Here is a 16,326-nt window from a genome sequence, read left to right on the forward strand (position 1 = left end):
AACGGGAGATAAATGGCAAAGGAGGCACAACTAGAGAAGGCTAAAGGAGATTGGGGGTTAATTCTGCCAGAAGGTGGATGGGATCAGGGCCAGGCTTCACAGAGGAGGGAACACTTGAGCTGGGTAGGCGTGGAGAGTAAGTAAGATTTCAATTTTATTAAATTCTCTCTGCCAGGAGTACATGAAGTGTGGTGCCTGAGAGGAATTATTAGGGCTTTCACTGTACACTTTTGGCCATGCAATGCACTTTATGAATTTTATTAAATTAGTCTTTTGAAGACATAGCTATTTTCCAAGGGTATATTCTGGCTGAATTAATTAAAACTAAGAGATAACCACATAATGAGCTTTACTCTCTGATTTTAAAAAAATTTTTATTTATTTTTTATTTTTGTAGGTGAGTTTTTTTTACATTGTTTCTATTTCACTCGACAACCATTTCTAATATAAATACCATTGATTGACTGGACACGGTGGCGCTTGTAATTCCAGCATTTTGGGAGGCTGAGGCGGGTGGATCACTTGAGGCCAGGAGTTCGAGACCAGCCTGGCCAACATGGTGAAACCCCGTCTCTATTAAAAATACACAAATTAATTAGATGTGGTGGCGCACACCTATAATCCCAGCTACTTGGGAGGCTGAGATGGGAGAATCGCTTGAACACGGGAGGCGGAGGTTGCAGTGAGCCAAGATCGTGCCACTGCACTACAGCCTGGGTGACAGAGTAAGACTCTGTCTCAGAAAAAAAAAAAAAAATGATTGATGAAACTGCACTAGTTATGCCCACCTGCTTGTGATGGGTGATCCACAGCTAATGTATTGTTTTCTTTTCTCCCCAAAGGCGAGAGATAGTTGGGGTGGTGGAACCTGTGCCCCATGATGAAACATACTGTGACCCCGCATCTCTGTTCCATGTTTCTAATGATTACTCATTCATTCGGTAAATTACAGTTTTCTTGTTTCTGTTTAACGTCTAGGGTTTGTGGACAGCTGTGCTAATAATGACAAAAAGTAGGGATAAATGAAGTGATAATTATAATTTTTCCACCCGTAACTACCAAGCTCAATACAGATGCTCCTTGCTTTACAATGGGGTTACGTCCCAATACACTCATCATAAGCTGAGAATACCTTAAGAATACACTGAATACGCCTAACCTATGGAACACCAAAGCATAGCCTAGTCTACCTTAAACGTGCTCAGAACACTCACATTAGCCTACTGTTGGGCAAAATCATCTAACACAAACCTTATTTTATAATAAAGTGTTCAATATCTCATGTAATTATTTAATACTGCGCTGAAAGTGAAAACCTTTGGGTACTTACCATTAGCATACACAACTGAAAGCACTATTGTAAAGGCAAAAAATCGAAAGTCCAACCGTTGTAAGTTGGGGACTGTCTGTATAGATGATCAATTTCAATTCAATTTAAATTAACACAATTTATTGGGTTCAATTAAATTTGTGTGAGATCTTGTCCCTGTCATCAAGCAATCAATAGTATCACTGGGAGAAATAAAAAGTAGTTTTGTTTGTCTTCTTGTTACTGGCAGTTTACCGTGCATTGTAACAGAAAGAGAATTTTTAACTTGAAGTCCAAAAACATATGTTCTTCACCTAGTAACCCCAGTCCTTGAATTTGCTGGAGCTCAGTTTATTTGTAAAATGAAAATAATATTATTGACCTGTTATAAGGATGGATTCGCATCATTTATATGAAAGGGCTATTAATCTGTAAAACACAAAACAAATGTTAGCTAACATTTAACAGAGTAATATTGCCATGTTTATCAACGGATACATAAAATGCAAATAGGTTATGATGAGGGAAGAGTTCATGTCTGGAGAAAGAGATTTGATCAGTATCTCTTTGGTTACTTGGGCCCCATATTTAAATATATGCTCTAATCTATAACTCTAAGACAGTAAGTAAACATAGTACTGCTTTTTTGTTTTTGTCTCTTGTGCAGATATTACACAAGGACCCTTTACCAATTCCAGTTTCAAGAAGCACTTTGTCAAGCAGCTAAACACGAAGGCCCTCTGCACACATGTGACATCTCAAACTCTACAGAAGCTGGACAGAAATTGCTGTAAGAAATACCTCAAAATGTTGAACCTCTCCTAGTATTCAGTATTACTCATTTCCATGCCTAGGTTTGAATTTGATTTCTTTGTTCTAAAAAGAAAATTTTATGGCCTCAAAATGTCCTCATTTACAAACCAAACATTTAATTTGTGGTCACACAGGAACCTAGACCATACAACAATTGGATGGGCCACCTCTTTTCTCCCTATTATAACTACAGCCCTCTCTTTGTGGTAATTGGAAGGAAAGAGCGGTTGAGGGAGGAATATATCCATTAATATGCATTATTTTCTTATCTGCCAGAAGCAAATTTAGCCAAGTCAAAGAGAAGAAACCATAGATCATAGATGTAAATATATGTATAGCTGGAACCCCTCAAAAGGCCTTGAACCCCCTCTTTTTTGTGTAGCAATATGCTAAAGCTTGGAAAATCAGAACCCTGGACCCTAGCATTGGAAAATGTTGTAGGAGCAAAGAACATGAATGTAAGACCACTGCTCAACTACTTTGAGCCCTTGTTTACCTGGCTGAAAGACCAGAACAAGAATTCTTTTGTGGGATGGAGTACCGACTGGAGTCCGTGTGAGTACACCCAGTTGACAAGTTTCACACCCATTCCTTGTCTACTTCTTCTAGTCTCCTTTGGCCCCAGTCTCATGAGGACTTGTGACACAGCTGAGAATGTTTTCTTTCTCTATAGTACCTGCTTCTTTCTCTGCTATGGCGACAGCTGCCGTTTTATGGCAGAAAAATCACAACTGTCGAGCACCTATGTATGAGACATAGTGAAAGTAACTGTACAGAAAAACACACACAGATGCATACACATACAAGAGTGTGTACTCTTTCAAGTCTGTTTTATTAACCTCATCTTTAAAGTACATATTATAACTTTCTCCAACCAATTGTCCTTGAATCCTGCTTTCCAAAGACAAATACTTTTTTTAAAAAACAATTTTAATGCTATTATCTCTTCTTTCTGGCAGTCACTTTCATATTTCTAAATAATTTTCTTATATTGCTATTTTGTCATTGCTCAGTTTTAAACCTTCGCTTTGGTCTACTCTTCCACTTCCATTTCTTGCTCTTCCAATAAGGCCTTATAATGATTTTTGGTAAAACAGTTATCAGTGTTTACATCACTATGCCTGAAGAGCCAAGTAATATACTATTTTGTGTCCTTTCTTATGTGGCTTGTTGTCTAAAAGTTTCTACCTGCCTAAATTTTTTGGCCTACCTAATTTGCTATCTACATTGTATTTGTTTTTCTCCCAAATATTTCAACATATCTTTTCTTTTCAGTCTCATTTTTTTTCCCCTAAAGACTTCCCTCTTGGAATCTTACATCCTCCTGTCCCAACATCTGTTGTTCTCCTGGGTTGAATCCACTGCTTCCTAGATTCCATGTCTTCTTTCTTGGATTACCTCTTGTTTTTCTGGAGCACAGCCTCCAACTGACTGTCTAAGCAAGGGCACAACAGATCAACTGTTCTCCAAAGTGGTTTTAACCACACCCTGACTTCCATTCCTCTTCTTTTCAGCCCAGTATTATTTTCCCACCCTCACCTGTGCTTGAATTCCAAACCTCTTTTGGATTTTTTGGCTCTTTGTGGGTCTGTGCTCCCTCTGTGTACAAATTAGGTCATGGCTTCCTGTCCCTGAGAAAGCAGTTACCCCTCTCTCATCATTTCTCATTTTCCAAAAGTCTGTCGATACCTTTAAAAGATCCCTTTACTATCACTTTAGTGGGATCTTGGGAGGAAAAGGAAATAAGCACATGTGGGCAATCTGTCATCTGTAACCAGCAGTCTGCGATTTCTCTTTAATCAGATGCTGACCAAAGCATCAAAGTGAGGATAAGCCTAAAATCAGCTCTTGGAGATAAAGCAGTGAGTATTCTGGACCGTGAATTCATTATTTTTGAGTGCACAGTCTTCACATTAAATAGGACACAATAAACCCTTTTCAGGGTGATCTGAAAGAGGAGAGGCCGTGTGGTTCTTTTCAAAACTGTAAGTTCCAGATTCTGGCCTTTGGCTTTGGGTTTTTAAAGTAACACATTCCTTATTGGATACGCTATTCCTACTTTTTATTGCCTTGAAGGTGTTGTGAACTTCAATGAGAAAACATCTGTATCAATCCTTAAATATCAAATACCAATCCTTTCAATCGACTCTTGTCACCATTACTTTTATTCTAGAAAGATAACATAGTTGTATTTTGAAAGGTAGTTTGTTTTTAGAAGCAGTACAGTTAGGTTTTTTAAAATTTGTTTTGTTTTAGTCAATCATCTGTATCCTGGCTTCACTCAGGGTGTGCCCCATGGACCAGCAGCATTTGAATCACCTGGAAGCTTGTTAAAAATGCATAATTTCAAGCCTAGCCCTGGACCACTTAATCAGAATCTGCATTTTAGCAAGCCTCCAGGTGATTTGTACATACAATCAAGACTGGGAAGCTCTAATTTAGAACACTGCTTCTCAAACTTGGCTGCACAGTGGAATCACATGGGAAGTTGAAAAAATATTAATGCCTGGGTTATACACCTCCAGAGACTCTGATTTAATTGTTCTGGGGTATGGACTCAAGAGTTGGGCATCAAGAGTGTTTCAAGCTCCCCAGGTGATTCTAGTCGCAGCAAAGTTTGAGAACCACTTATTTAGAGAAATACATTTTGGGGGTAACAAAATATTTTACAGGAAATGATGTTATTTACCCCTTTATGTGAATTGTTTACTTAGCTATTGCTCTCTCCTTAACACCTGTCTCAGGTGATCCAGTCTGAGGAAGTAGTAGCTTTGATTGGGAAAGAGGAGAGGAAAGAGTAGTCTCGGGTAGATGGGGCTCAAAAGCCTGAGAGTGGGCATGACACCCTGAAGGTTTTGCAGGGTTAGAAGTCAATCCGGGACTATTGGATAAAATGGTCCAAGATGCTACAGCAAATTGTTGTCTGCATCGGACAGATCCAAAGATTGTGTTTCTACCCCCTTACCTTTCCTGAAAAGTTACACATTGTCCAAGATTCAACAACACTTTTAGTATAATTTTCATAGATAACACATCAAACCATAAATAACTCAGGAGTAAAAAGATGAACATTCAAGAAAGAAAAAATGAAAATGGAAGTGCATTTCTTTCCAATCATTAAGAGTTCAAGTTCCTATTTCTTAATAATCATTGGGTGATTTTTTTTTTTTTTTTTTTTTTTTTTGAGACAGAGTCTCGCTCTGTCGCCCAGGCTGGAGTGCAGTGGCGGGATCTCAGCTCACTGCAAGCTCCGCCTCCCAGGTTTACGCCATTCTCCTGCCTCAGCCTCCCGAGTAGCTGGGACTACAGGCGCCCACCACCTCGCCCGGCTAGTTTTTTGTATTTTTAGTAGAGACGGGGTTTCACCGTGTTAGCCAGGATGGTCTCGATCTCCTGACCTCGTGATCCGCCCCTCTCGGCCTCCCAAGGTGCTGGGATTACAGGCTTGAGCCACCGCGCCCGGCCATCATTGGGTGATTGTGGGACTATTTCTCTGTCATATTTTTATTAGCTCTTCCTTGGTTTAATGAATTTTAATTAGTCTCGGCAGATCAGGACATTTTTCAATTATCTTTTTTTCTTGACGTTTATACTCATCTTCTTTCCATGCAGTGAGGGTTGGTAAATAGTGTTCAGCGGGTTTGATGCTGTAATGTTCTGAAGCCAATTCATCAAGCAACAATCTGTTTTGATGAAACGAGATCATATATTTAGTGCATATACACATCAGGGTCAGAATATCTGCTCAGTTCAAGCTATTTCATGGTGAATTCCAATCGGATCTATGGCATTATTTTGAGAACTCAGCCTTTAAAATATTTTATATTTATAGAAATAGTAGCCAGACTGTTATTAGTAACAATATTAATAATGCTACTATTAAAGGAACTCCTCCAAACCTGGGTGAAACCAAGCTGAGGTGAATGTAACAATTCTTTTGTGAAATATAATTTTTTTTAAAGGGAAAGGAGAAACATACAACTAGTGCCATTCATTGATTCCTACTGCCAGCTACTGGAGGAAAGAGTGAATGCTTTAAGTCTTTAAAAGCTATGCAAACATAAGCTATTTGTTTAGCACTGGAAAACAACAAACAGAGTACTTTGCTATTTACAAAGTGTTATTTTTTATTTGAACTTCAAGTTTTTCTTTTACACTTATAGATAAGTACATTTCTGAGAACTTACTGTAAAAATAGTAAAAACTGATTTTGTCCACAACGTACAGACATTTTGCTGCAAAATCCACAACTTTTGTTTGACTCCCGTGGCTAAACCTACACTCAAAGTGTTAATTTCAGTTTACATCAAACTAAAGAAAAAGGACCTGTGAACCCAATGGTTCCTAAAGCATGGTCGCCTGACCAGCAGCATTACCACCACCTGGGAGTTTGTTAGGGATGTAAATTACTGGGTTTCATCTCAGGCTTCCTGAATCAGATGCTCTAGGGTTGGACCCAGCACTCAGTGTTTTAACTAACCCTTCAGGTGATATGGATGCACGCTTACGCTGACGTCACTGACGTAATAAATAGCAGGAATCTCTGGAATATTAAGAATAATTCTTGAGGAGTATCAGATTATAAATGTGTCTTATGAGTCCAGGTGAGCAGTGTCTTTCTTCTGAATTTGCAGTATGAATGGAACGACAATGAAATGTACCTGTTCCGATCATCTGTTGCATATGCCATGAGGAAGTACTTTTTAGAACGCAAACATCAGACAATTCTTTTTGGGTGAGTTGATTTGCTGGGTTCTCAGGTTACTCCAACTAGGATTTCTCTTGAGTCTGAGGAGATACTCTGCCTAAACATTTCTTCAAGTGAAATTGATAAAAATCTCCTAACAACTTATACTTACTTGGTGTCGTGGAATTTGGGCGACTCCATGGAGGGCTGATCGTGCCTTATTTGACTTGTAGATTGCAAGAGTATTGTTCTTACTAAACAGCTGTCACTCTCTTCTCAGAATGCTGTCACACACCCTCAGCACTGAAAGAAAAAAAGGCAGAACTTCCTGCGTTCATTGACCTATATTCTAGTATGTATGTTGTGTGTGTGTCTATGTGTGTAATATGTAAGTGAAATATAGTAGAATTACAAGGTACTAAGTGCTAGGGAGAAAAATATAAGAGAAAAGGGTCTGGGGAGGGCTGATGTGTGTGTGTGTGTGTCTGTGTGTCTGTGTGTGTGCTGGGCAAGGGGTATGTCAATTTTAACCAAAATGGTCAGAAAAGACGTCACTATTATTTGAACAAGTATATGAAGCAGGAGAGAGAACGAAAGAGAGAGAGAGAGAGAGAGAGAGAGAAGAATGCAGACAATGGGGAAAGTGTCTCAGCTGGGGGAAACAGCAGGTGCAGACCCTGCGGAAGGAATATCCTCGGCCTGTTAAAGGAACAGCAAGGAGGCCAGTGTGGCTGGAGCAGATTAGCAGACAAGTGGAGACGTGGCCAGGATGATGTTAGGGCATAGAGGAAGAAGGGAGAGACAAAAGGTCATGTGGGCCTTGAGGGCCATTCTAAGGACTTTGACTTTTATTCTGAGTTAGATGGGTAGTCACTCAAGGGCTATGAGCCACATGATCTACCTTATTTTGTGCTAGGATCACTTGACAGCTATGAGAGCACAGTCTTGTCACATCATATGGTAGACCCCACTCATTACCTTCACCCATGGGTGCAACACGACGTTTTCTGCTGAGTAGGACCAGGCTGTGGGTGTAAATCTCTGTGTGTGGTACTGAGCCATCTCTGCCCACCACATTGTTTGCCACAATCCTGGGCCACCAATTAGTCCTTGTTGATTCTCCTGCTGTTTTCAGTTTGAAAATTTTCTATCATTGAAAAAGATGTGGGTTTTATATGAAGGCAAACAAATAGTGTCAAGACTTAATATCACATTTTTATGTAATTGATTTCAGGTGCTTTGGGCAGCATTAATTTTTTTTTGACAATTACATCCTGCCATTGTTTGCCCTCCCCCATGTCTCTCTACACTGTGATCCTTTCTCTAATCTCCTTTTCACCCTCCCCCATGCCTCTCTACCCTGTGATCCTCTCTCTAATCTCCTTTTCACCAGCAGGGGAAGTCTTCATTCTCTTTATTGTGTCCTCTGTGCCACAAGTGAAGATGTTTGTTTTGTTTCTCTACAGGGAGGAGGATGTGCGAGTTGCTGATTTGAAACCAAGAATCTCCTTTAATTTCTATGTCACTGCACCTAAAAATGTGTCTGACATCATTCCTAGAACTGAAGTTGAAGAGGCCATCAGGTGACATTTTACTTTCATCTAAGGGCGAGGGGGTTAACAAATACAGCAACAATAACCAGTATTTTGTGCGTTCTTCCTGTGTGCCAAGCATTGTTCTGAGTCATTTACATGTGTTACTTCATGCTACAAACTCCATGTAATTCCAGAAGGATCCCACAGCAAGGGAATAATCTTGATTTGAGTTCCCCCAGATGTAGGCCCTTACAAAAGGAAAGGAAAACTGTAGATTACATGTTATCAAGCAAGTTACCACTACGGGCAGCTAGAGCTCAGTCCTGCTGGGAAATCTGGACAGACTGTGTAGAATGTGCACCTGAATTGTCCCATCAGAGGGCTGAGGAAGCTGGGGTATTTATTTACCACCTCCCATCAGTTATTGGCTGAGAACTGCTTCCAGGTGGCATTAATTCCCCAGTATTTCAGCCCTGCAGGCAGGGCAGATCTTGTGGTCTGAGAATACTCTCTGGTAAAGGGGAGCAGGTGCTGGTTAAAGAAAGTCTGGCTAGAACTCATGGAAAACAGTAAGTGCAGAAGGGACATGGACAGGTATTGCCATCATTTGCTCTAGGGACTTTGATGTAGGATTCATTTAACTGCCCAAAGCCTGAAACAAGTTAGGCAAGTACAGCATTCCTTACATATTGCTTGACCTCTACGCTAGGTGAGGGACTTGCAATGAATGTTTAGAAGAAACAGTTTGTCCAATTTGCCTCAATTGTTTCCCGCAACAGACAGCAGGAGTGAAAAATGGATCGACCTTGCAGATGGTTTCCTGTCATTATAAAAAGGCATAATATACCTACTGCTTCTGGGCGGCTCACTAGGTGGCCCTCTCGAGCTGCGTCGGAGTCCTGTTTAATTTTGGAAGCAGATCTAAGACCTGCTGGGCAGGGTGTGCCTAGAAAATCTGGCTTGGTTGGAATGTATGACCCAACTGTGCCCAGAGACTCACTTACTGCCTCCAGAAGACTTGTGTCTGTCTTAGGGAAAACTTCTAGCTGAGATCTTTATGAAAAAGTTCAGCCTTCCTGGATACTCAGCTGCAAGCTACAGGGGACCTCAAACTCTCTGTTTCCAGGATGACTCTTTTCAGATCTTTTTTGGCTGAGGTTGCCAGGGGTTACCTGACTAATTCTGCGTTGCTGTCTCTCTGTCTCTGGTGGACTCTGACCTCCTGACCTGGGCTATACCCAAGGGTAGGAAGATGAGATGCCAGACACTTCGGTCTTTGATCCAGAATGTTCTCCATATCAGTGTTTTTTTTTTTTTTTTTTTCTTTAAACAATCTTTATCCTTTTGCCTCCATAAAAGTCAGCCATTTCCCACCCCAGTGCTGAAGAAACTGGCAAAGGTCCCTTTCTTATGTGCCTCCCCAGTGCTACCTCCAAATGCCAATACCTTTTATTTGGAAAATATTACTATAGAGACTTGGTCATAGGACCTGATTCATTTGTATAATAGAAGAAGTATATCCAATTATCCGTTTCCATTATTTGATATAAAGTCATCGTAGATGTATTCTGACAGAAGGGAAATTCTTGCCAAATATGCTAACTTTGCCCTTAAACACAGCAGTCACAAATGAATAAATGCCAACCATTTATACATTTCCACACTTGCAACTCAGTTTTCCAATGGAGCTGTTGATGAACCTGATCTAGGTTGCAAGGCATGAAAGATGCATAATTGTCAAAGACTTATATATTTAATTAGACCTTATTTACTTTGCTACTGTTATGATTTTAGGTGTATATTCCTTTTTTTTTTTTTTTGAGACGGAGTCTTGCTCTGTCGCCCAGGCTAGAGTGCACTGGCGCAATCTCGGCTCACCGCAACCTCTGCCTCCTGGGTTCAAGCGATTCTCCTACCTCAACCTCCCAAGTAGCTGGGACTACAGGCACGTGCCACCACACCTGGCTAGGTGTATATTCTTATGATAAGTTCTATTAAATCCTTTCAGGAACAATGATATAAAGAGTAAATAACTACACGCAATTTTATTTTGTCTAAGTGTCCCCTTTGCTATGTTTTGCTTTTGCAAATAGGAACTCCAGGAGCCGTATCAATGATGCTTTCCGTCTGAATGACAACAGCCTGGAGTTTCTGGGGATACCGACAACACTTGCACCTCCTTACCAGTCCCCCGTTACCACATGGCTAATTGTTTTTGGAGTTGTGATGGGAGTGATAGTGGCTGGCATTGTCGTCCTGATCTTCACTGGGATCAGAGATCGAAAGAAGTAAGTGGACTTTCCTGACTTTCCTAGACTTAACTATCTGAAAATAGAAAGATTTACAGAACAGTAACTGGAAAATTTTCAGTAAGTAGTAGATTGTATAGGCCAATTACTCAGTTGGACAATTTTGTACCTAAATACTCTGATGCATTCCCTAGAAATTTACTAGATGTCATCAGCAGTTCACCTTCCTAGTAAGCCCACACAGTAAGTATCTGGCCTGGGATTTATTAGCATGCCCTAGTAAACTCCATCCCAGCCACAGTGTCATTTCCCTCCTACAAAGAGGCACTGCAAACTCAGCAGGTGTGGTTGGGCTCAGGGAATGGTTCTCACTGCTCTCACTGCTGAATCCTTTTCAGTCTAAAAGTGGGGACTAGATTGTTGGAGACTGGATTGCTGATGGGTTTGAACCGTGAAATTGTTCAAGAATGGGCTGTGAGATTTCTTTCAAACTGCTACTCTTTTTTTTTTTTTAATTTTTAATTTTTAATTTTTTTTTTTTTGAGACAGGATCTTTTGCTCTGTCACCCAGGCTGGAGTGCAGTGGTGCAGTCATAGTTCACTGCAGCCTCGATCTCCCAGGCTCAAGTGATTGTCCCACCTCAGCATCCTGAGTAGCTGGGACTACCGGGGTGCGCCACCACACCCAGCTAATTTTTGTATTTTTTGTGGAGACAAGGTTTTGTCATGTTGCCCAAGCTGTTCTTGAACTCCTGAGTTCAAGCAATCCGCCTGCCTCGCCCTCCAGTGCTGGGGTTACAGGCGTGAGCCACCGTGCCCTGCCCAAACTGCTACTCTTTACTCACCTTTATTTCTCATGGGGTAGCTCAGACTCCATATCATTCTCTCAGTTCATGGTTAGGCATGCTCTAATTTGTTCCTGAACTGAATATCAAAGCTCATTGAGGATTTAAATTACTAGAGACCTGATTTCTAGTCTTGCTTTGCTCTACTAGATGTTTTTCTTCTGTCCTTAAGAAATTGACTCTTGCTGGACTTATGAAATGAAGGTTAATATTTTATAGCACCTAACAAAACTCTATGCACACCTCAGGTTGTTTAAACATATTCTTGATTGAATCTCTGTATGTGCTAGTCTATTTTGCTCAATTTTCTTCACTATAGAGATTTTTCGGTTACCCACAATAGCTTCATCTAAAAAATTAGGCATTGAATGTGTAATACATTCATGTAGTTAAAATTAAAAAATACAAAGGTGAACATGAAGAGTCTTCCTTATCACCTTTTGCCTCCAAGTTCTCTTCCCAAAGCCAAACAAAATTATCAGTTCCTTGGAGACACACACACACACACACACACACATATATAGAGAGAGAGTTATATATATATATAGTCTTTTTGTCTTTTTTCTCGGACATATATATATGTATCTGCTTTTTAGTATACAAATATATACTTTTTTAGTGTATATTGTGTATATGTGCATATGTATATCTTATTTTTTAGTATACAAATGTTAGCAGGCTATAAATAATGTTCTGCATATTTTGTTTTCCACTTAATGGTTTTTGAAAATTTTTATTTATATAGGTGTGATCCACCACACCCAGCCCACTTAATGTGCTTTAGAGATCATCACACATTCGTTGCACAAAAAACTCCTTTTTTCTGGCAGTATAATTTCCCACTTCACGAATGGATTGTAATTTTGTTAAACAGTCATCTATTGATGAACTTTTATGTTGTTTCCAAATATTTGTGTTTACTTAAAAAAGAGTTGTGATGGCTTCATATAGGTAATTTCCTGTGTGTGCCAATATACCCGTAAGGTGAATCCTAGCAGCGGGAAAGCTGCGGCAAAGCACACGTGCAATTGCTGATTTTGATAAATATTGCCACATTGCCCTCAATAGCGGCAGTACCAATGTATACTCACATCAACAGTTTATGAGACTTCCTGTTCCTCCCACCCAGCCTCCTTAACACAGAGTGCCCTCAAACTTTTTGATCTTCATCAATCCGATTGATTTTAACATAAGTATATTCAGGCAACCTTGCTCTATTTAACAGGAAAAATCAAGCAAGAAGTGAAGAAAATCCTTATGCCTCCATCGATATTAGCGAAGGAGAAAATAATCCAGGATTCCAAAACACTGATGATGTTCAGACCTCCTTTTAGAAAAATCTATGTTTTTCCTCTTGAGGTGATTTTGTTGTAGGTAAATGTTAATTTCATGGTATAGAACATATGAGATGATAAAGATATCATTAAATGTCAAAACTATGAATCTGTTCAGAAAAAAATTGTCCAAAGACAACATGGTCAAGGAGAGAGCATCTTCATTGACATTGCTTTCAGTATTTATTTCTGTCTCTGGATTTGACTTCTATTCTGTTTCCTAATAAGGATTTTGTATTAGAGTGTATTAGGGAAAGTGTGTATTTGGTCTCACAGGCTGTTCAGGGATAATCTAAATGTAAATGTCTGTTGAATTTCTGAAGTTGAAAACAAGCATATATCATGGGAGCAAGTATTGGACCTTGTATGGAATATGGATGGATCACTTGTAAGGACAGTGCCTGGGAACTGGTACAGCTGCAAGGATTGAGAATGGCATGCACTAGTTCACTTTCATTTAATCCATTGTCAAGGATGACATGCTTTCTTCACATTAACTTAATCCAAGTACTATGGTGATTTGCCTACAGTGATGTTTGGAATAGATCACGTGTTCTTCAAGGTGACAGGTCTAAAGAGAGAAGAATCCAGGGAACAGGTAGAGGACATTGCTTTTTCACTTCCAAGCTGCTTGATCAACATCTCCCTGACAACACAAAACTAGCGCCAGGGGCCTCTGTGAACTCCCAGAGCATGCCTGATAGAAACTCATTTCCACTGTTCTCTAACTGTGGAGTGAATGGAAATTCCAACTGTATGTTCACCCTTTGAAGTGGGTATCCAGTCTCTTAAATCTTTTGTATTTGCCCACAGTGTTTGAGTAGTGCTGAGCACAAAGCAGACACTCAATAAATGCTAGATTTGCACACTCCTTATGCTTACTTATGTGCTGGGGCTTCTTTACATTTTGTCTGCTTTTCACTTCTATGAACAAAGTTATCATCTGAGTGTCTGGGGCTCCTGACCTCCCAAATGTCTCGTGATATATTGCAAATTCTCAGATCGCTTTATGGTACAAAGCAATTGTAAAATTAGTCCCAAAAAAGTTGTGTACAGAGTGTATACACCACCAGGTTGGGAACCAAACCTGATGCTGCTTTTATATTTCTCACAGTCACTATCCCAGTGTGAGCACAGAATTTCTTAGATACCTGAAGATTGATTAAAACTAGATTAAATAGGTTAACATATCCAAACTCTACCCATTAACTCATTCTGTGTGGTGACCAGCATAGTGTTAGAATGACTTTGTACTTCATAAATTCTCTGTGGTAATGGTGGATCAATTCGCCAAGTCAGGGGAAGATGACTTTCATAATCTATAAAATCCCCTCAAAATAAGGATCATTTGAGGCTCTTTGATGTCTTAATTATCTGATACCCAGGTAGCAGAGAGAGAGAGTTCTTTGTTATTTTGTGAGATACAATCAACATTTCACATCGCCATCTGCATCATCCTGCCATTCATTGGGCCCACAGCATAATTTACTCCTTGGCAAAGCAACCATTTCATAGACAGTTTTTTTTTTCTATTATCTTGCCTATGTCCCATCTTCTCTAATATATCATGAAAATCTTCTTTCAAGCTACTGCTATCTAAACATCCTTTGTAGTTGCCACATGGTCTTTATGAAGTTCTCAGTCCTTGTCTTGCTTCAACACAGTGCAAGAATAATTTCTGCAGGAACCACTTTCATCATCTAACACCTTCAAAAGAGCCTCCCCAGACATGGCAAAGGACCCATGTGCATGTCACATAGTGTCCAACTGTAACACAGAAAGAAAAGCCTGCTTATTTCCATAACTTAATTTTGGAGTTTTCTCTAGAACAGTCCTCACTGTGCCCACCGGGTAAAGCTTGTGGTCCTTTTCCTGTGTAGGAGCATCCTCTGAAAGGATGGAGACTCTACAAAGAGGGACCGGTGCCTGGGCCTAGGATGGAAGTTGGCAAACAATGACCCAAGGGCCAAATCCTGCCCACCACCTTTTTTGGGTTGTTTTGTTTTGTTCTGTTTTGAGACGGAGTCTTGCTCTGTCACCCAGGCTGGAGTGCAGTGGCTTAATCTCGGCTCACTGCAACCTCTGCCTCCCCGGTTCAAGTGATTCTCCTGCCTCAGCCTTCCAAGTAGCTGGGACTACAGGTGTGTGCCACCACACCCAGCTAATTTTTTGTAGTTTTTAGTAGAGATGGGGTTTCACCATTTGGCCAGGCTGGTCTCGAACTCCTGACCAAGGTGATCTGCCTGACTCGGCCTCCCAAAGTGCTGAGATTACAGGCGTGAGTCATTGCACCCGGCCACCCCACCACCTGTTTTTGTCTGGTCTGTGAACTAAGAGTGATTTTTACATTTTTAAGTGGTTGAAAAAAATTAAGATTTCATGATAAATGAAAATGATATGAAATTCAAATTTCAGTGTCCATAAATAAAGTTTTATTGAAATCCAGCCACACCCATTCATTTTCATATTGTCTAGAGCTGCTTTCATGCTACGGAGCAGAACTGAGTAGTTGAAGTAGAGACGGCATGGCCCACAAAGCCCTTTACAAACAAACTTCGCCAAACCCTGGGCTATAAGGAAGCAAGGATTAAATGAAACTGCAAATGCAAAAGGGCCATTGTGGAGCTCACAGACCAGAGAAACATAGTGATCAGGCCAGAAAGGGCAGGTGCTAGCTTCCTCTTCTCTGGTGTCTCTCAGTGAACTATTCTTCCTCATTTGAGACCCTCCTTCCTCCACATTTAGGTAAAGATGGGGCCGTAGGTCCAATCTCTCTTCCTCATAAACCCACTCCCAAGATAGAATAAAAACTGAGAAACTCAACTTGCTAAATCTACTGTGCTGGAATCTTAATGAACTCAAGTAGATGTGAGGTGAGTTTTGCCAGACCCTCTTGACTTTGTGTTTGACTTCTGGCAGGTCAGAAAATGCTCAGCAAGACTGGGGAGCATCTGTTGGATTTGACCTAGCAAGTGACTTATCGGAACTTGCTCTGCAGCCTGCCCTTTGGGAACGTTTCTTACCACATAGTCTTCCTTTTTCTTCACTGCTAAAAGAGCATAGGCAGACTCTTGGTTTAAGATAACAATAATAAATTCTGGATATCACCACTAAACACAGTTATACAGCATTAAAAAAATCATTATGCATGTTTGAAATACTATGAATAGTGTTCTTTTACTTGGCTCCTCCTAGCATCACTGGACTTGTTTTCTGATAAACCTCTAGTGGTACCTTAAATTGTTGCCTGACTTGATTTTTGCAGCTAGGCTTCTAAGCAGGGCTTTGGCCTCTTTTCATAGTAAACAATTCTGTATTGTTTGAATTTTTGCCACAAGCGTGTATTTTGTTATAAAGAGGATTATTTTTAAAAGGTAAATATACAAAAATAAGAAGAAGAGAGGAAAAAAATCTTCAAGAGGGAGACCAGAAAGACCCAGCTCGTGCATGAGCTCATCCTCTGAGTGGGGAAACAGTCTGTGGTGCAGGAAAGGCTGGCACCCCCATCGGACTGTGGGTCCATTGAGACAGAGGGTTTGGGTCACCTGGTCTTT

General features: G+C 40.3%; 1 protein-coding gene across 1 annotated transcript in view; it reads left to right on the forward strand.

Annotated features, from left to right (window-relative positions):
- The window catches only part of ACE2 (angiotensin I converting enzyme 2), a 46,681-nt gene extending 33,038 nt beyond the window's left edge, over positions 1-13,643 (forward strand). Inside the window, exons 12-19 of the mRNA XM_011995533.1 lie at positions 843-941; positions 1,977-2,099; positions 2,505-2,677; positions 3,926-3,984; positions 6,757-6,857; positions 8,276-8,392; positions 10,438-10,632; positions 12,664-13,643. Of these exons, the coding sequence (XP_011850923.1) occupies positions 843-941; positions 1,977-2,099; positions 2,505-2,677; positions 3,926-3,984; positions 6,757-6,857; positions 8,276-8,392; positions 10,438-10,632; positions 12,664-12,772 (976 nt within the window). The 3' untranslated portion in view covers positions 12,773-13,643. The remainder of the gene's footprint in view (positions 1-842; positions 942-1,976; positions 2,100-2,504; positions 2,678-3,925; positions 3,985-6,756; positions 6,858-8,275; positions 8,393-10,437; positions 10,633-12,663) is intronic.
- Positions 13,644-16,326: the final 2,683 nt, after the last annotated feature.

The sequence above is a fragment of the Mandrillus leucophaeus genome, unplaced genomic scaffold, assembly GCF_000951045.1.
Source record: "Mandrillus leucophaeus isolate KB7577 unplaced genomic scaffold, Mleu.le_1.0 Scaffold490, whole genome shotgun sequence".
Taxonomy (NCBI): Eukaryota; Metazoa; Chordata; class Mammalia; order Primates; family Cercopithecidae; genus Mandrillus; species Mandrillus leucophaeus.